General features: G+C 43.3%; 1 protein-coding gene across 3 annotated transcripts in view; it reads right to left on the bottom strand.

The window, feature by feature from the left end:
- The window catches only part of SYNPR (synaptoporin), a 101223-nt gene that overhangs the window by 7561 nt on the left and 72465 nt on the right, over nt 1-21197 (bottom strand). For all 3 annotated transcript variants that reach the window (XM_059856717.1, XM_059856716.1, XM_059856715.1), the window contains 2 exons: nt 19647-19771; nt 3422-3620 (listed from right to left, as the gene is read on the bottom strand). In XM_059856717.1, the coding sequence (XP_059712700.1) occupies nt 3422-3620; nt 19647-19771 (324 nt within the window). The remainder of the gene's footprint in view (nt 1-3421; nt 3621-19646; nt 19772-21197) is intronic.

Genomic DNA, 21197 nt, shown 5'->3' with positions numbered 1-21197 from the left:
CATCTTCTTAAGATATAAGCATCTTTATGCACCATAAGAATGAGATTAGCAAGTAATCACTATAAAAATGAAATACCTCTTTTCAGGGCTATGTCAGTCCCTTTCTTGGCTGAATAATTGTATGCTTTTATATTAATTGACTGGAATATTAATAAAGTGATTTGCATTTATACATGAATGCATGTGGTTCCTCATGGCCAAGCTGTAACTTCCCAGAGACAAACCTGAAGGCACATAGAGCTGCCAGCATATGGATTTTAAATGAAACACTTATGGGGTAAAGAAACCATAGGAAAAGTAAGAAGCCTGAGTAATGGGGACTGACACACATTGACTGTGACTATTCTTTCTTTTCTGAGAGACATATGGAAGCATCCTATTCCTGATCCCCTAAAATTTCAGCACAGCTGGGTTGGTTACTCTCTGCTTGCAAGAAGCTCCAAATGTACAGACCTGAAGCAGAGCATCAACAGAGGGGCCTGGGCTGGCAGCCCCAGGGTGCAGCTCATCTCTGCTCTCATCACAAACCAGCAGGGCCTCCCCAGGTATTGGTGTTAAACAAGTGGAAACCAGCTTAGGTTGGTTTGGTCTGAGAGATGGGGATGTACTGAAAACTGGTGGCATTTTGTACATGGCATTCTTTATAATCTAAGTCACCACCTCCAAATAATTTCTTTTAGAAGTTTCTGTCTCTTGAGCACTAATCAGTCACTTGAGAAGCAGCCTTGCCCTCGTTGTACCCACCAAGGTGAGACCCCAGCTTCTCACGGCACACATGCACCATGTGGGAGTTCACAGTGGAATGAAAATCACAGCTGTGGTTTGCAGAGCTCAGAAACAAACAGCATGTTTCTATGAGATACTGAATCCCTGGTATCCTGCTCCTTGTTCCTTCAGAAACTGGGACTCCAAGGTCCTCTCTTAGGTTCATCCATCTGTATGAACCCCTCCAGAGGATCCCTCAGGGAGCCAGCAAGGGAAGCAGAGGCTGTGTAGTGCAAGGACTCATCATTCCCTCTGAGAATGGATGAGTAACACAACCAGGGCCCCATGACCAAAAGGAAGACTTTTATCCCCAAAACCTGACAGGCAACATTAGCAACAGAAATGGTTTACTGCATAGTGGATAAACACACCCCTGCCATCCAAACAGACAGGGAGCAGTTATCTGCTTCTCCCACTGGAAATATTCCCTTGCTATCATGCCTCACTCCACACTGAATGCTAAAATATTTTTCCACAGTTAAAGTGATGCTTTGCTGCGATCTCAGCACATGCAGTTCATTTCCCTGTATCTGTATAAACAAAGTAAACTTGAAACATTTGTGACTGAAATTTTCCCTGCAAGTTTCTCGTGACTTAATGGTCATTAAATTCCTTATAATCGTATCTTCTGCACCCAGTCAGGCTTCTGCAATTTGGTAATGCATTGATGGTGACTGCCTGTGCAGGGGCCTTTTGAAAAATATTATAAAATTTCAAGTGAAAGGGGTTTTTTCCTCTCTTGACTTCTCCTGTCATACTCATTTTTCAAATCCTGAAAATTTGTCAGGAGAAAAAGGCAGCTCTGAGAGAGTGCTGCTTAAAGGCAGATGTCATCCCAGACTGAGAAAATACAAAGCCAAGAGGAAGTACAAAGCTTAAAACAGGAATGGTTTTAACCATGAAATTGTGATCAGGCACTGCAGCAGAAGTAAGGATGGATGAAACCACCATCTTCAAACTCTTCACAAAGAGAGAAAAACTGGTAGTCTGGACAAGGTGCCTGATGCACTGATCCTGCCTGGTGATGAAACAGAACGAGGGCTGCCCTGCCTCCTGCACCAACATGTGCTGCACCACAGATTTCTGCAGCACTTTTCTTTGGAAGGAACAATCTCAGGGATGAGACATACTCACACATCTGATCTGATACACGTCAGTTCAGAGCAGCATCTGCCTGGAGCTGGAGGATACATTGCCTGCCTCCTTCGCAGAGCATGTGACATCCCTTAGGTGAGCACTGCAGCCCTGAGAAGCTCCTTTTCACTCCATGTTTTCTTTTTCCTTGACCACTGATTTCTTCCTGGCTACAGCTGCCAGCCTTTTCTCTGGCTGGGGCTCTGCATTTTCCCTACAACTCCACTTCACAGATGGACTCACACCTGTCCTCAGCCAGGCTGTGGTGCTGCAATCATTGCACTGGCCAGTGTCCAGGGACACCAGCAAAGATGTGCTCCAGGCAAAAAAAGTTTTTTTTTTTCTAAAAATACCAAATACAACAGAGCTTGCAGTGCACAGGAGTTGCAGGAGCATTTGGCTGGGGAAGATGGGACTCTCCTCCTGTCAGGCATAACCTGACCATAACCCTCAGCCACTCCCAGAACCACTCACCAGCAGGAGCTGCTTCTGCTATAGGACAAACTCAAAAGCATCTTTATATTCTGAAAAAATAAGGTCATATAGCCTCGGTTTAAATACTATGAAATTGCAAACAGAGGCTTTGGTAACAGACACTGATTAAATTTAACCTGTAGATTCAATTACAATCCATTACACAGAACAAAGTGAGTCAATGTGATGCCAATGCTATAGCAGATTATGCCATGCATCCTGTGACAGACACAACTGCAGCAGCTGTTTCAGGAAAATCCTGAACAAAGGCAAGAGGCCACATCATGATGTGACATATTAATACCATTGTTTATCTTTCCTTTTTCTGTTGCTACAGAGGATAAGGTGGCTGGTTAAAGCAAGAATTATTTTCTGCAAGAAAATTAAGATGGAAGAATTCTGTAACAAATTCTTTGATGAAACAGTTTGAAATGACATCTCACTTGATACCAAGAAGAAGCAAGGCACTATTTATTTACTTTTTCTGCAGTGACTCCTTTATTTTGCCTGTTCTTTGTCTGCTCTGTGAGGATTTCCTTATATTTCCACACCATTTCCTAGGACAGGAAAGGTCCCAATGTGTTGGTTTGGCACAGCCTGGTTTTTGGTAGCAGGAAAGGACCACAGGAGTGGCTTCTGTGAGAAGCTGCTGGAACCTTCCACTCTCTGTCCAACAGAGCCAATCTCTGATGATCTCCTCTTTCATTTTTTCCCCACCAATGAAGTTCTGGTATCATAGGGCTGAGATCCCAATCCTGCTACCACTCAGCTACATGTTCATTATTTGTGTGATCATCATCACTGTGGGCAGTGGGAGAGAAGCACAGAATTTCACAAGTGCATACAGGACTAAACTCCTCCTGCATACAGCCTCCATTACCTTTGATGTTAAAATATTACATCACCATCAAGACAAAAAAGCAGGTGAATGCAGGGATGCTTTGGGCAGGACACCTGGATCTCCCAGACCATGACAAAACCTCAACAACCGAAGAAGCAAGAGGTGAAGGCTACACCTGAAAACCCTGCAAATGCTGCAAACACTTACAATTAGAGGCCCTCTGTTGTTCTCACGGTACTTGTTCTGGAAGAAGATATAAACCACAGTGGCAGCCAGCGAGTAGAGGAAGGCGAAGACCGCGATGGTGACAAAGAACTCGGCCGAGGAGGAGAAGTCCCCGATCAAGGCGAGCGTTTCCCGGCGCTTGCCTTCACAAGTGGGAGCCTCAAAATTCACTTGATGCAACCTGGAAAACATCCCACAGAGCAGCAGGTGAAGCACAGGAAATAGAAGCTGTTATCTGAATAAAGCTGAATACATTTGCTCTGTCTCATTCCCGATGCACATCGATCCCTGTGAATAACTGGCAGCTGTGGGCAGAGCCCTGCGAGTGCCAAGGTGAGACTGAGCAATGAGCACATCTTCTAATCAATCCCAGAGAAAAGTTTATGTTCCAGTGGTTTGGTACAACCCTCCCCATCCTCTCTGGGGTTTTGCCATGGCAACTACTGAAAAAGGATAACATGAGAAACAATTTGATTCTTGAATTCCTACAATCCAGGCAGCAGAAAACAGAGTCTTATCCTCAGGACTAAGACCATGGGATACCCGTGTTTGGACATTCACAAATTCCTTGCATAAAATTGTCTGGTGCAGAGCTACCTGTGGCTGTTAGCCCAAAGTGCTTCTACATTAAAGACTTTTAAAATCAAGCTGCAGCAGAAATACACAACTTGGATCAAAGAAAAAGTCTGTCCTGGTTTAAGCAACCTAAGCCCTAACTTCATACTCATGACTGTTTATCAGTGACTGAGCTAATAGATTTATAGTTCTATCTGGAAGCTCCTGTGACAGAATTTTTTCCTGCAATAATTTAAATTTCTAATTCAGAAAAAGAAAGAGGATCCATGGAGGGGTCATTTTGGCAGGTCCTGTTGCATTGCCCAGATTCACAGTGGGGACGTGGAGCCCAGTGAGGGCTGTTCTGCCATGAACAGGCTGAGTGAAGGGGACAAAGCCAGCAGCAATTAAAGAACTGATGATCTGGTGCTGAGAAAGGATTAGGCCTTCTGGGATACATTCCTCTGCTCAAGGGCAATTAATGTGTGCAGCAGCAAGCCAATGGGAGCAGCAGCCATAACTATATTTGGCTAAATAAAAAGTTAATTCCCCAGATGAAAACAAAGTACCCACAGCAGAAATCACAAGATGGATTTAATGGTCATTGGAGGATTGGATGACTTTTTGCTTTTGCTGGTCCTGATTAAATGTACCCAAACATGTAGGCAGAACCTTTTCATCAGTGGTTGATGAACAACACCAGTTATTTGCCTCAGAGATTTTATTCTCTGTCATTGTAGTAGTGGTGGGATGAAAACAAAAACCAAGTCTGCCCAGATTGCAGAGATGAGCAGTGACTGAATCACCTTTGCAGCATAAAGCCAGCAAAGCCTGATGAAATCTGCACACATGAGAGAGATCCTAATGCCAATGATTAGTTTCCTGACTTCACTGTCTTTATAGCAGAGTTTTCTTCCCCTCCCCAGGAGCCCTGAAACACAGACTGGACAACATGTGGTGCTGCAAGTAGCAGCTCAAAGTCCTGTGCATACCAAAGAGGAAATAACTTAGGGAATATTTCTACCAAGATTCAGACTTGGAGCTGCTGCCCAACCCTGCCCCTCTGACTGTCTACGGTCAACACAGCCCAGCCTCATCCTCAACAACCACCAGCCCTTACAAAACATGGTAAAGCAACTGAGACCATTTTCATTTTCTATTCTCTGTTTTCCTGACTGCACCTTAGTTCTGAATCATAAGCCAGAAAAAAATTTTCATATATTAACACCCCACTTGTACCTTCCCAGCAGTGCTTTTGTGGCCAGGCACCTGTCAGGGATTCAAGATCACAGAAACCTTCTTCCATCAAGTTATTTTTATTCACTTGCTTTTCCTTTTAGATTTCCTTGGTCTCTTAGAGGATGTGCAGTAATTGGTGCCTCTTGTGGCCACCTCACCTCTGTCAAAACAACCGAGATCTCTGTTGTGCAAAGGGCCCCAAAATAGAGCATGATTCAGACCTGGGAAGAGGAGCTGTGACAGGCAAGAGAAGTGAGGGAGCCAAGCCCTGCGGTGCTTAGGGTGGATGCTGACTTTACATGATACATCTGAAAAGCTTCTTTAAGGCAGGGGAGGATCACTGACAGAAAATCCAGTTTCACTAATCAAAGCCTTTTTGATCTGGAATGGCATCTCCAAGAGAAAGCTCTGATTTTTTCCCCACTGATGTGCTGAGTCAGCCTTTCTGGGGGCAGGATGGCTTGGTGATGACTCACAAAACATTAACTGCCTCCGCCTCTCACTTTTGATACAATTCTACCTGTTCTGTCTCTTACTTCCTCTGACTTACTCTTCTTTCATCTTCTCTTATCTCTGTTTACACCCCACCTTTTCCTCCAAGTCATCCTTGGTCAGTGTCCTCCTTCTGCTGCTTTTCCAATTTCCAGCACCACCCCTCCATTCCACCTTTGACTTTCCATTTGCTGAACAAAATCAGGAGCCCAAGAGTGACCCTTTGCAATCACACCCTTTGCACTTAGTTAACATTTGTTAGGCTGCATTAACAGGAACGATTTTCACTGATTGATGGGCAATGCAAATAAGGAGCACAACAGTAATGAATTTACTTAATTAGGGAAACCTTTCCCCCTGTAAGCTCCTCCAGGGTGGTTTTTTTTTTTGTTTTTTGTTTTTTTTTTTTTTTTTTTTTAGTATTGCTATTAATTCATAAATAAAGCTCCTGACTTTGGAATGTGACCTTGCATCCCACACTCAGCAGAGCTGCACTAAGGTCATCCTCGCTGCCCATTGTTTACCAGCAGCATCCTTTTGTTAACAGCAACTGCCATGGCCAAGCCATCCAGGCCCAAATTCCCTCAAATTCACTTCAGTCTGAACTAAGTCCACCAAAGGCAGTCAAGTTTCACTGATGAAGTCACAGTAATTAAGGGCTTCTGAGGCTTCTTCCACCACTTGGCAAACTTTCCCTTGCCGTGGGAAATATGATGACAAGACAGCTGTATTGTCTGGCTTGACAAGATCAAAAGAGGGCAGGAATGTTTTACAGTGAAAAAGGGGATTTTTGCATTGTTCCACAGCAGCCAAGAGCAGTTACATTTTCAGATGCTAATTACCCTTGCTCTGAAAAGAATACATGAAGCCAGACACATTGAACAAAGCTACAGCTGTTACATGTGCATGGGGGAGCAAAAGTTGTGCTCTCTCCATGTGAACATGAAGTTCCCTTTTCTTCCTGAACTTCCTCAGTACAATATTGAAGCCACAGCTTTCTTTTAATCATAGCCCTGTTTTTGAGCAGCTTAATTCCCCTGATGATCCTTGAGCATGAAAATAGTCATGAGCCAACTTCCCCAAAGACCTGTCTCACTCCCCCAGCAGAAGGGTGAGTGATCTAATTTTTTCTGATTCACCCCCTTCAACAATGCACACAGGGCTTAGACTTGAAGCCAAGAGAACACACAATTAACACAAGAATGTGCTCAAATGTTATTGATGAACCAGCCTGGATTTCCTCCCCTGGGCTTTGATTAGTGTGTGGATTAATAAATAACAGATAAATTTCTACCTCCAAAAATTCTCAATGGGGGTTAGTGTTTCTCCATTCCTTTAGTAGGAGCTAGTGAAAAACAGGCAAAAAACCCCCTCTGTTTTGGCAGGTTGTCCTATTTTCTGAAAATAGCATCTTGTAATCCACCCTCCAACTTGTCTACAACATGCTGGAATAAAATCTGCAACACCCACACACGTGCTTGCAAAAACCCAGAGATCCATTATCTTTTCATTGGGCTGTATTTCCCCCCAGCTTGTTTCTGGAACTCAAACTGTCAACTCAAAATTGTCTTTACTGCCTGCAAATCCCTGAGAGAAATAAATCACTAGAAATGAGTTATTGCAGTAGTGCTTGTGGAGGGGTTTCTCGGGAAATGTTTATCTTGGCTGATAATCTCCAAAATGAGGGGAAAATGAAATTTCAAAATACAGTAGTGAAATGCTGACATGCACAGAGCCCCTCAGCAAGTCAAACTGCTCTGCTGAGGCACAAAAACGTGACAAGGGTTTACATCTTCCTTCCTCTGGGATGCAGAGTAAAGGCATTTCTTGTAGTTAGCCCTGAAAACACTGGAGTTCCCTCATTTCAGAGGACTATGCTGGTGTGCCTCCAGCCAGCCACTCCCTGGGCAAATGTACCTTTTAGAGGTACCAAATATGGATTTTTTGGTAGGCTTAGTGAAAGAATACAAATAAATGAGAGCCTTTCTTCACACAACAGAGCTCATAATTCCTGTAAAACTTCTCTAGAGATATTACCTACATTAAGAAAAACACTTTGAAAGTCATCTCTAATAGTCAGGTCAAAGCAGAAATCTGCCTGAAAATGAAAAGTCTTTTCTTTAAGGAAACTGGAGTCCACTGACTCTTCCAACACTCTTCCCAGCCTGCTCTTCTCACTGCAAAGAACACTTTCCCCAGTGCTGGCCATTCCTGAATGTTTGGTGTTAAAATCCTGGATATCTGCAAGGCTGCTCACCCAGCAGGGAACAGATTTCCTTCCAGGCTTCAGGAGGATGGATGGAGTGAGCTCTGCATTCTCATCCTCCTCCTCCCCCCAGATCTGCTCTGCAGGGACAAACTCCTGAGTGGGGGGACCCTGCAGCATCAAAACCATTACCCAGCAATTCCCACAGGATCTCAGTCTTTGCACCCAGGCATCCAGGAGCTGCTGAAGTTAGTCTCAGGCAGAGAGCCTGTTAATACCACATTTGAACCCCTTGAAGCCATTAATGCTGAAGCTCTCTCCAGCCCTTCAAAGTCAAATAGCTGAGATGTTATTCAAGCCCTGGACAACTGTGGGGATGAGATGGGGTTTGCACCTCAGCAGGACAGCAGCTATCATGGAGGTGACTGCTCCCTGGCTCTTTTGCACCTTGTGCTATTCTGGTAAAATCAGAGGTTTCTACCCTTTTGCTAACAATGACAAGACTGTTTCTCACCCCAAGCTGCTCTCCAACAGCTTTTTTCCTAATGAAAAAATTACCTTACTCAAGTATTCCCATCCTTTACATTGCCCATCTGCCATGACACACATCTCAGTGCTGCCTGCACACACCACAGCCTTTCAAAACTGAGATGTTTATCCATCCTTCCTATCTCAGCAGTTTTCCATACCTCACTCTACCAGCTGCCCCATAAAACAACAAACCTTCCAGACTCCTCAGCACCCAAAGGTGCCCTCAGTACCCTCCTCCCCTACAGAGCAGCAGCACATTCGTTTCCACCACATACCTGCCCTAAAAAATCTGTATGGTTTTTTTATCTGCAGACAGAGAGCAAAATTAAAATCTTCCCTCTGACTCAGCAATTCAAGCCTTGTCTTTTGTTTCTTTCCTTTCTAGAAGAAGAAGAAGAAGGAATAAAGTTGGCTGATCAAAGACTATTTGAAAATATTTCACTTTGAACTGCTGTCCGCTTAATAAATCCTCTCTGTTTATTACCAAAAAATGAATTCCAAAGCCCACATCACTCTAGAATTATTCAGCACTACCAGTCATTTCACACAAATACATATATCATCTTGCAAACATTTACTCCTAGCTCATATCCTGGACATTTGAACATCCTGAAGATCTCCCCTTTGTCACAATTTAGTGGTTTATACCCATCCAAATCCATGTCCAGATCAGCAGGACCAAAAAAAAAAATTTTAATTTCTCCTGTTAAGACAGTGAGTCTGAGACCCCCTGAGGAGCTCAGGCCTCCAGGAAGAGAAGGTACACAACTCCTTTGAGGGTGGGTTCTGAAGGCATTGAAGGGACAGCACTGGTGGTGGGCAGAAGGCAGCAGTGCCATATCCCAGCTTGAGATCCCCTGCAGGACCCAGTCACAGTGACTGTGTGCACAAAGCTCTTGGGAAACAGCCTGCACAACATTCCTGGGGGAAGAAACATCTGGAATGGTGCCAGCCCTGGGAAGGAGCCTCCCCAGGCTGTGCACGTAGCAGGAGTGCAAACCCTACTACTCCATCGTAGCACCAAAAAGCCAACAGAAAGGCTCATTATAGAACACATGCTGCTGGGAGTGCCTGCTAAGCTGAGTGGGTGATCCCAACCCCACTTCCAAGCCTTTATCCAAGACCCAGATTTATCTCCCAAGATAATTTCACAGTTCTTCTCAGGAACACATGCTGTGTAAGCAGAGCACAGTGCTCAAAGACATGCTCCACCAGTCTGTACAGCCCAGATACCTTCTCAGATTGGGCACTTGCATTCTTGGTGGTACAGACTAGTGGCAATATACTCTGATTTCTCTTCACTGAACTATTTTTTTTGGGAAAAACTGCTTTCAAGTCTCTGGGAAACTTTGCTACTACCTCTGAAGGAAGGTAACCCTTAATTATGTTTAAAAAAAGCCATCATGTTCATGGATCAAGGCAAATTATAGGACCTGGAAATGCCACTGGCATACATTTACATCACCTCATAAATAACTGTCCAGGGTTACCTGGTCCCATCATGATATCCTGGCTGAGCCCATGGCTCTCATGTCCCTCCTGCTGTCCTCTCCTGTGGACAGACACAGGAAACAGCTTCCAAACTAAGAAGCTCCTGTCAGAGCCAAACAAAAGCTTCCATTTGGAGAAAGATTTACAGAAATCTAAACATCTACAGATGAAACACAAGCAGTAGAAATCATAAAGAAAAGCCATTGAATATAATGAGACCATTTCTGAGAAGTGGAAGTATCAAATCCCTGGGCAATGTTTCTGCATGGAGCAGTGTGGGACTGCTGATCTGCCATTCCTGCACCCCAACACATCCTGCAGCTGCTCACACCACCTCCAGTTCACCTTCCCTTCCACCATCAAATGGGCTATGAACTCCATGGAAAAGTATTCCAAATCCTTGGGCATGACCTGGTGTTCTGCCAGAACCACCTGAAAGCACAAATGCTTCAGCCTGTGACAAGCAGTGTTCACACACATTTTCATCCAGATCCACAGACCCTGAAAGCAGCAATTTCACCCCCAGACCAACTGATATACATACAAGAGCAATTACAGAAGATGCAGCAGCATTTACTCCTTTGTGCTGTATTTCAATATTACTTTGTATTTAATTATAATTTTTCTCAAGAGTATTGTCCTAATGTACCTAAAGCAATCAAATTAAGTTCTCTGGAGAGTTTTAGGGGATGAAACTCCCAGTCACAGTATGTACATTTGGAAGGATATGACAAATCCTTTCCTCAGGGAGCTGGTGGGCTGCAGCACAGGCTGAGCAGACTTGTGGGTCTGGTGATGGACCTGCAGACAAATTGCCATCACCTTCACACCTTGCATAGCCCAGGAGGTGTGAAACCACAGAGGACAGGCACTAAGTGGGGCTGTGCTGCACAGGCTTGGATGCACATCCTCTCCAGAGTCTACTGAATGAAAAATATTGCATTTATCTCCTGGAAAATAAATTAATGTAGAATCCAGGTGTGAGAGGAGACCAAAGACATCCCATGCACCTCATCCCCTACAGGCCTGGGGAAATCTTCAGGGCCCCTGCACAGCAAATGCACATTTTGGAGAAGGAAAAAGGGGAAGGGCATGTGTTTGATTGTCCTCCAGCTGGGTCACCATGTGCCATACAGGGATCAAATACCAAACAAAGCAAAGCCAAAGGGTGGCTGCTTTGGTTGCTTCTGTACTGACAGCATGAAAATGTGCTAAAAAAAATTTGCAAGGGAAGTTGCCTAAATTCTGACTTTTAGGAAAAGCTTTTATGGCAGGCACAGATAAAACATCATCACTGCACAATACTGCAGAGACTATTCATGAATATATATTAAAAATTCAAATTGTGAAAAAACTGCAACAAATCCAAAATCAGCTTCCACTTAGAGAACAAATTTGGCCTAAAGAATTAATGAAGAATTTTTCTGGCACTAAAACAGTGTTAAGCATAAAATACAGCCTCTATGAAGAAAAATCAGCCAGTCTGGATCATCCAAATTCAGGAAAAATCCACTTTTTGAGTGCCAAAAGAAAAGCTCCACAATTTGCAAAGTTTTAAGACAGCATTCTCCCTTATCTGCAGCAGACACCATCTCCAGAAATTTCCTACCACTTTCCTTCCCCCTCCAGCTGTGTGTCCATGAGCTCTGTGTTCTTGCAAAGTTTGTACATGGACACCAAGACAAGAACTAACCAGTCTGAAGAGCTGTGAACCAAGACAAACCTCCTCTATGGCCCCAGTTCAGCATTCAAGGATGTGTTTGTTCTGAGTTTTAAGGGATTAAAAGCTACAGAGTAGAAGCAGAACACTGATGACAGCAGCAACTGAGATGACCTCAACATCTGGAGAAGTCATCTCATCTGCAGAGCTGCTGCCCCATCACAAAAATATTGCCTGGACCCATCAGCTTGTCCTTGGTTAACAGTTGTTTTTGCAGTTAACTGGAGACTTCATGGTTTTACCAGTCTTCCTCCCCTGACCTCCTCAAGCACTGGGTCCCTGCTGACAGCCCTGAACAAGCAGAGGCTTTGCCACCCTTGGGCTGCAGCTTCTTGGCTGTTTACAAAGTAGTTTGAGCCAGAAGCCAAGCCATCCAGACCAGCCATGAAATTGTGGGGGTGGTGGGTGGTCTCTTGCTTCAACAACACAGTTGTGATGAGGACCACATGCCCAGGGTCAGCCCCAAAGAGAAGCTGAAGATGGGGTTTTATGAGATTTCTGGTAAATCTGATGTTATCAGATTTCTGTAGATCTCATGCAGGAACAAAGGGTGACTCGAAGCATCTCTGGTCCCTCACTTGTGAGGAAAGGACACTTGCCTTTATCCACAGTTCCAAAAGTGCAAACTGGAAGTAATGACCATTCTTTGCCAAGCTTGAAGATTTCTACAAAGTGGCTTTTGAAGACTGTAACTGGGGTCAGGAGGAGGCCCTCAAAACTAGAAAAGTCACAAAGTCATCCATGTTTTAATCTGTTTTAATCAAACCAGCAGCAGTTCCATCAAACCCTGACAATAGGAATTACACTGTACATTGTTCTCATGGACAGCTGTTACTGCAGACCACAGCTGTCCAAGTAAAAAAGCCCCATTTTCTCTTTTTCTAAAGACAGTATTTCACAGTCACTGTGGTCCTTGAAGACTTGTGGAAATTGGAGAACACTGATTTGCAGTTTTCAATTACTTCAATAGTCTGTAGCCATGCACAAGCAAGCAAAAATCACATCAGGGCTCTGAACTATGGGATGCACTCTTTAATCACTAGAGCCAGTTATAAAAATGTGAAATATCCTTTCCTATTACAAACTATGCTCATTCAAAGCTGCAAAGAAAAGTACTTATTTTGCAGACCAGGATCACCTTTTCCCTAGCCCAGGAGACAATCTAAGAACAAACAGCTCTAACTAAACCAACCATTGATCAGTGCTCAGTTTGGCTTTGCAAGCTCCATGTTCAGGTTGCTTCCAGAGTTGCTTCAGTACAGAGACTTGACCAAGGTCTCTGATGCCTTCACTGCCAGGGAAGTGCTGGGGCCATACTTGAAATAGCTCACAAAGTTCTTGCATTCATGTCAGAATGGCATAAAATCTTTTAACTGGCTTTCCACTGGGAGATTTTGAAAAATTGAGCTGCAGTTTTCTGGATAGCCCTATAAATTACCAGAATGTAAAATCACAACTGAGAAAAAAAGGTCTATTTCCCAGTTAAAAATATATCTTAATGCTTCAGTTTGCATCATGAAGTCATACTAAATATGAAGATACTTTGTGAAGGTGTCACAATCATAGATATTTGTAACCTGAAGGATTTGCTGAATTTTACCCAGCAGGATGCAACATTATCTTCCTCATTCACACAATTTCCTCTTTCCACTAACAGTAGAAGTTCTGGTTAGACAAATTATTCATTAAGAGGTCAAAATTAGGTATAAAAAGCACCACTGAGGTCAGAGTTTGAAACAGATGTGAAAAATAATTAAAGCCATGACTGAGCTCTCAGTGCCCATCCTACACAGTTTATATAACAGGGATATTGGTGAAAATCTCCAACTTAGCTGATGTATTACTGAACATTTTTCCTCATCAGTTCAGCTGTTAACCCCAGATCTGTAGTGCCAGATGAGGCAGCCACAGTTTGGCAAGAAAAGGGACTGAACTAATGCAGCTTTCACTGTAGCAGATCCAGAGGGAACCACTGTGGCACAGCTCGTGGTCTTCTGAACTCCACCCAATCATCCCTGCAACTCCTGCTTGTGCAAAATCTGCTTCTCAGAAGCACCAAGTTTTGTTCTAGGAATTTCCAGGGTGGAGAATTATCCCTTCATTAAGCTGGAATGGGTCATGCAAGGTTTAACCAGCATCTCTCACCTTCCCAGGAGCTCTGCCAAATCCACCTGGGAACTGGGGCATTTTGGCACAGCTCACACCTGAAGCCAGTACACAGCTCCTGCTGCCTTGCTTTTGCTCCTGTCTATGCACAGGAGGTTTATGAGACCACAGTTTGGTTTTGCAGAAGGGGCATCTTCTGTAAGATGAAAACATCCAAAATAAAACACACACCTTAAGGAGTTCAGCTGACTCTGTGACTTTATTTTTTCCTATCTCCAACCTCCCAAGAAGTCTGGGAGCAGAACCTGCCATAGCTGCCTGAAAGTCAGCACTGCAGGCAACTACTTAGTGGAAAGAATTTCAATTTATCAGCAGCTCTCAGTCTCACAGCCATTACAGACATTCATAATCTTTCAGCCAGAATGTTTTTCACTGAATTCTGAAGCAAGATTTACAAATGGATGACAAAAAATAGAAGGATAGAAGGATAGTACACCCTGCACAGAAATGTGCTAACATTAGCAGAGGCCTTTTCCAAAGAAAGATGGATGCAAAGCTCAAAAAGTTAGATGTTTTCTCCTTAATTATCATTTGTAGCTTCTAAGTAGGCAATTTAGATCTGGCTGTCATATTTCAAATGGAAGACCAGGCTGCCCATAGCATGCAGATGAGGTGAACACTTTCAAGGGTGCTCAATGGGAATGTCTTTATTCAAATGAGATGCTTAAAGTGAATGAAAAGCTCCCATAAAACATAATTTCCTTTTTCTTCAGAAGGAAGGACCACTTGAAGAGACAGCTTTACTAGCACACTGAAAAGATACTAATAGGTGATTTAGAATAAAATGGAAAACATTTGTTTTGATCACTGCTGGGATACAAAGATGTGCAAAGACATTTTCATCAGGGTCTCACGTTAGCACCACCAGGAAATCCTACTCTGTCCTTCTGGTAACTGTGGCTCTGTGCTCCTAACACCTCTGCACACACTTCACCTAACCACTGGCTTAGGTGAGACTGTTTAAAATTTAACAATGTCATCCTCCAGTATTTTCCAAGTAGTTTTCAGGATGAATGCCCCAAGAAAAGACAAGAGATGCTCCAAATTCATTCCCATGCAGCATTTAACTTGGGGATAGACTCTGTATGTAGGCTTGGGTTAAAGCATCTCCAAAAGCTACAGGCAAAGAGATTTTAGTCCAGAGACTGCCTCAAGACTTAACTTAGGGGCTTGTATTGAGATGGTTTTCCCTTCCCATTGCCCTGCAGGCCCAACCAGCACAACATTTCTGCTCATGGGACTCCCATGAGCCACAGAGCCCACCAGCATCACCCAGAGCCAGGCTCTGGCACAGCATTGCTCCCTGGAATGGACAGGGCATAACCACAAAGAGCAGGTGATGGCCTCAGCACAGAGCACCTCTCCCAGCACACCACCACGAGAGCACTTCTGAGGTACAAAGGTTCATTTAAATCAGTAGTTGAAGAAGCCCAAATATTTCAGTGCAACTCTGCCAGCTGCAAGTAAAACATCAGGTTTGTGATGGGAATCATTAACTAGCAAAAAATCTTCAGTACAGACTCGGTAAGTTAAGCAAAGGAAAATAATTACTTTTAGGAGGACGGGTGAAAAAGCATCTTAAAATAGTGAATATCAGTAACAAGTATGTACCCAGTAGGTGTACTGTTCAACCTCTTATTATCAAAGTAAGCCCAAGGAAAAAGCAAGTACATGATAAAAATATTTCTGGGATCACAGAAAATAATAAACAAATAGGACCTTCACTAGGACTCTTATTACAGACAAAACATATTGCTTCAGGGCACTTGGATAAGTGACAAATCCAATCTGAAAGGGTGATGGACTGTGAGAGTAACAAATAATCCCAAGATACTGAATTTTTTTTCCACCCCCTCAAAGAATCATTGCCTGGGCGAGGGTCAAGTTAATGAACATCCAAATGTGTGCCAAATTTGCAATAGACTCTGTATCAAGCACAGATCCTAATGCTAGAGAAAAACTGCTACTGTGGGGCAGAGAAATTGATTCCATATTTGAACTTGTAAAACTTCCAAAATGCATATACAGGTATCCATAGAATGGCTGATTTCTGCTTTAAAACATGAGGAAGGAAGAAATGTTCTGTAATAAAACTAGAATCAGGCCAAAATGAGAAAAAACCCTCAGGTGAATATTTAAAACATCTTTATAAATATCAGATTAGGCATGGAAGAGTCTGGCAGGATCTGTAGAAGAGTGTGGCAGAGCTCCAGGACTCACTGTTGGAGGATATTAGGGTTCAGACTTCAGGTTAATTTCCACACTACAGGGTGACTACAGGGTCATGGATGTGGGCTGCAGGAAGCTTAAATGAATCAGTGTAACTGTGGATGGAAAAGCATCCATCTCATCTCCTGTTCCAGGAGAGATGGTGGAGCCAGATTTGGGGTCAATTACATCAATATTGGGGGGACTCTTCAGTGGTTTCTGCACCTCAGCAGCATGAGCTCAGAGCAGAAGCTCAGATGGGAATGGCTCAGCCTCCTCATGCTCCTGACACAGCCACCCTGCACAGGCAGGGCTTTTCTCCCAGGGATCCTGTCTCCCAGCAGTGCACCAGGTCACTCTGGCAGTGGCTAGTGATTAGTACACTTTTATGCTTTTCCTCACTTCCTCCTTTTCAAAGGGCAAATCCAGGTCCAGAACTAAATAAGAAAGTGATTCCAGCAGAAACGAGAGGCAGTCACCTTGTGAAAAAGGTTTCTTTGGGTTTTCCTTTTGGTGCTCCACAATTTCCTGCTACCAGAGTTACAACAGCAGTAAGACAACACAGGAGACAAGCATAACTTCCACATAGCCATAACTTAAAAAAAAGAAAAACCAAGAAAGAATTAATATTAGTTTAAAGGTATATTTCAAAACTCCCTGTCTAATTGTACTAATTATTTCTCTTGGACTCATTTTTATTTCTTGCTGGAGACTTTTGCAATTTGTAGGGTGGGGCTGAGAAAAATCTCAATAAGCAGGTGTGAAGATGCATCTGGAGCTACCTGCTGTGGAGTGCAGCGCTGCTTCTGTGCATTCAAGACTGGCCTGGGGCCACACGAATCACCCCCTCACCAGCCCTGGTTTTGCCCTCCTGCATCCTCCTTTTCTTTAGCTCAGGTGATTGGCCCCAGAAGCATGTGGTCACAAGTGCAATGCCCATCCTTTCAGTCTGGACAACTCTATCCCCATTCTGATCTTGCTTCAATAGGAAGGTTTTCAGGTTCCTTCTATCTCATTTCCAAAACACCCAAGCCTTCCTGCTTTGCCAAGCTGTCCTGTTCAGCCTTACCCCCTTGTTTACCAGCTTTAAGCTCTTGACACTTGTCATCTATTGGCTAAGGTCTTGCAGTTCATTTTTTGGGAGAAGAAAATAAAGCCTCAAATTCCCAGCAAGAGAAATGAAAGCAGCTGGTAGCACAACTTGCTTTGTTTCAAGTCATGCTGGAAGGTGCAGCTCATAAAAAAGCAGCACTCAGGTATTTTGACTGCTTCAGTGTCACTGCTGACAGCCCCAACAGCAGCAGGGTGTCAGATGCTCAGCAGCTTCTCTCCTTCCACCTACACCTCCCCCAGCTGACAGCCAATAATCAGGACTGTGAAGGCATTTGAAAGGAAAATGCCATGGGAAGATGGACCTGAGTGCAAGACAACTAGTGGGAAATTCATCCTACCTAATAATGCCTACAAGCCCATGCAGGGAGATGAGCCTCAGCCTGAGGAGAACAGTCTTCATTAGAAAGCCTCAACTTTTCTGAGCTGCCTTTTCCAAGCTTATTCACTGCTCTGAGATGTTACCTTTCCCAACTAATCTCACTTCTGTTTTTAGAGCACCCCATCTCCATTCTGTGGAAGGAGCACTGGAGAAAAGCAAAAATAGCAAACACAGGAGAAAGTCACAGGAATATTTAGATAAAACACTGAGATGACACCAAGTTCCAGAGTAGCAGATTTTCCAGGCACACATCTGCTGCCTCATATAATCTGCACATCTCTGGACACTTTTTGCATATGCCTCAGGTTTGCAAACAAAATCCCAAATTGCACAAAATCTCAGTATATTCATGCTTCTCCTGAAACAGCAGCTCAGAGTCATCTCCCCTCTCACCTGCACATTTCAGGTGTATTTGTACCACGTAGCCAACCACCCCACTGTATGTGCCATACATCCCTTCTGTGCATGCTGAGTTCAAGGGCCAGCTACAGCCTCAGCTGGATCCCTCCTGCAAATAAACCCTATTCTGCATCATCTCTGCAACATGCTGGAATGTTGCATTACTCATCAATTACTTCCAGTTTTCTAATAAGCAAAACTGTGGGAAATTGCAGATCCAGCCACTTCCTTCTAGAAACAATGGTCGATGTGCCTGGTGAAACACTTCAGGGCTACTTCTCTCTGTTTTATTAACTTTTAAAATAAAATACTATTTTATAATCATGCAAACTAAAAGCACTTCACTACAGGGTGTATTTGTAGTGAATGTTGGAGAAATGACCTATTTGGAAGTGAATCAAATTACAAACTCACATAACTCAATTTTCAGGATCTCTCCTACGCATACTAAGCAGAAATGAAAGAAAATGTGGACATATTCAAGCCAAAAAATAAACATTTGTAATACCAGGAAATGTGACTTTTTGGAGTAATAAATGTATGTCAAGCAAGAACAACATTTCAAGGAATCAAATTTAGTTCCCACTGTTTAGAATTTGCTGTATCTTAGAACATGTTTAAGAAACAGAAGCTTTCAAGTCTGGTCTGTGCATAGCAATCATAAGCAAAACAGCATGTGATTTCCCAAGGAAGAAAAATTATTTTAGAGTCATAGTGTACTAGACTTGAGATTGAATTATGCATTCTTTTCTTAATCATCTCAATTCCTTGAAGAAATCATTTATACAAAAGTGAGTGGTTTCTGCAGTGGACTTGGCATATCTAAAAAATAGACTGTAGATGCTCTTTTGAAGCAGGATCTTAAATGGCAAGAACATTATATATATAAGTATATATTATTATATATATATATATATATATGTATAACTACACTATAGTTTTCAGATGTACTTAAAAACATAAAAAACCCTATAAAAACTGTTTTCCTAAATCACTAGGTTTAAAGCATTCAGACACCAAGAGATGCAAACAGGCAATTAATAAAATTTTCAAAAGCATTTCAAAATTATGGTTCAAACTCATTTCGGCTTTTTGCTTCCCCATCCCTTGGAGCAGCTATTCCAGATCCTTGCTACTGCAGTGGATGGGAAAGCTCTCTCATTTCCAGCTTAAGTTAATGGCTACACTACAGTTTTTCATCTTGGGATGATTCCCTTGGAGCAGCTATTCCAGATCCTTGCTACTGCAGTGGATGGGAAAGCTCTCTCATTTCCAGCTTAAGTTAATGGCTACACTACAGTTTTTCATCTTGGGATGATTCCCTTGGAGCAGCTATTCCAGATCCTTGCTACTGCAATGGATGGGAAACCTCTCTCATTTCCAGCTTAAGTTAATGGCTACACTACAGTTTTTGATCTTGAGATGATTGTGTTGTTTCATTTTTCCTTGCCTCCCATTTTCCACTCCCCCAGCTTTCCTGGCCTCCACAGGGCTCTGGAATCTGAGAGTCACTAATGAGCTCCCATTCCCAGCAGTTCCACGGCCCCATCCACACCAGGTGGATAGCCAAATGAGTAGCCAAACTCATTCCTCCTGCACACCAGAGGAAAATTCTGGAGCCCCAGACGGGTGCTAGACTGAAATGTGCTGTAAGTGAAGGATCCCAGCCCAGCCCCGAGAGCCGAAGCGCGCGCGCCGCCGGCGTTACCTGAAGGGGTAGGCAAAGGCTATGTCAATGCTGAGGTCACTCTCGGACTTGTTTGCACAGTCCACACTGAGGCGCAGCTCTCCAGAGTACCCGCCGCATGTTGCAAATGCAAAGATTGCAAAAAGCTGTCAAAAACAAACAACATTTTTATTTCGTTTCGTTTCAGCGACCGCCACGAGCAGATCCATGCAGTAGCTCTAGCTGCAGCACCGGCCCCCTCGGGTCAGGTTATCCATCACTCCTTGCATTTAAAGCATTGCCATACATTATTCCTGTACCCTTCCCAAAAGCAAAGAGCCATGACACATGAAGCTCTGTTGCCACACAGACAGACCCATCACCATTTGTCCATGCCAGCCATCTCGGTTCTTCCCTCCTGTCTTGAACCCTATTTGGGATTCACAACCCAAGCAGTAATTTAAATCACCCCACTGACAGGTGAGATTGGACAAGAAGAGAAGGATGGATATTGACTGAACATAATGAGCAATTCTTAACCCGAACAAAACACTGGCAGAAGTATTGCAAAGGTGCAACCAGAAGTAGCAATAGCAGACCCAGACAGCTCACACAGCCACCATCACTTTATGTGGCAAAACACAGACTTGAGCTGCCCCTCTCCCACTTCACATATGACTTAGAAAAAACCCACAGTGTTTGTTTTAATTACTTTTCCTAAATTACTACCATAATCTAAAGTGGACACAGAGGTGAAGTAAACTGACTGCAAAGCAGAAAGGAATTCCAGACTTTGGCTGGAGTCAGGCAAACTGGAAAGGAAAAAAGAGCTTGGGTGGTTCTGATGCAAACCTGTAACACATCTTAATCTTCCAGGAGAAAAAATAATGAAGGAGGGAGTATGCAGGGCAGAGACACATCAGCTTTTATATTTAGGGTTCAAAGAAAGGAATTGGAAGCAAGCATAAGTATCTTCAAATATCACTGATGTAGGATTCCTTGGAAGACCCCAAGTAGAAGTGGGGACAGTTTATTTATGCAGTTGTAATTTAATTTAAAAGACAGGTTAGATTTTTTTGGTTGCAGCACTATAGCCCTGAAGTAACTCCATTAGTTTTAACAGAGTTACTGTGAGATCTACAGAAGGGCAGATCAGGGAAATGGCAAGCAAATGACCAATCCCAGCCACAATTAAGTAAGCTAAAATCAGCAACCCAGAGGAAACAAGAGTGTTCACACGTGGGAAAGAAACCATGTTTTTGGACACTGAAAAATAATGCAGCAAGCAGATGTAACGGCAAAATAACAGACTGAAAATATAATAAATAGAAAAACTAAATCTTTTCTTGCATCAGAAGGCTTTGTAAAACATACCATTAATCTTAGTTCTCCCAATTTGCAGCATAAACAAAGTCCCAAGTTTCACCAGCCTCCTTGGAATTCAGCTTTGCATGTGCACCTTTTCCCCAGAGAGTGACAGATTATAGGGGTGACACCTGAGCACTGGGGCAGGGAGGCCCTCCCTGGGTGCAGAGTGATGTGCTGAGCATGATGGAGCACAGGGACTAACAGGAGAATGATGCAAGTTTCCAC

This window comes from Haemorhous mexicanus, chromosome 11 (assembly GCF_027477595.1).
Source record: "Haemorhous mexicanus isolate bHaeMex1 chromosome 11, bHaeMex1.pri, whole genome shotgun sequence".
NCBI classification, from domain to species: domain Eukaryota; kingdom Metazoa; phylum Chordata; class Aves; order Passeriformes; family Fringillidae; genus Haemorhous; species Haemorhous mexicanus.
This window is presented reverse-complemented; position numbering and strand designations above follow the sequence as displayed.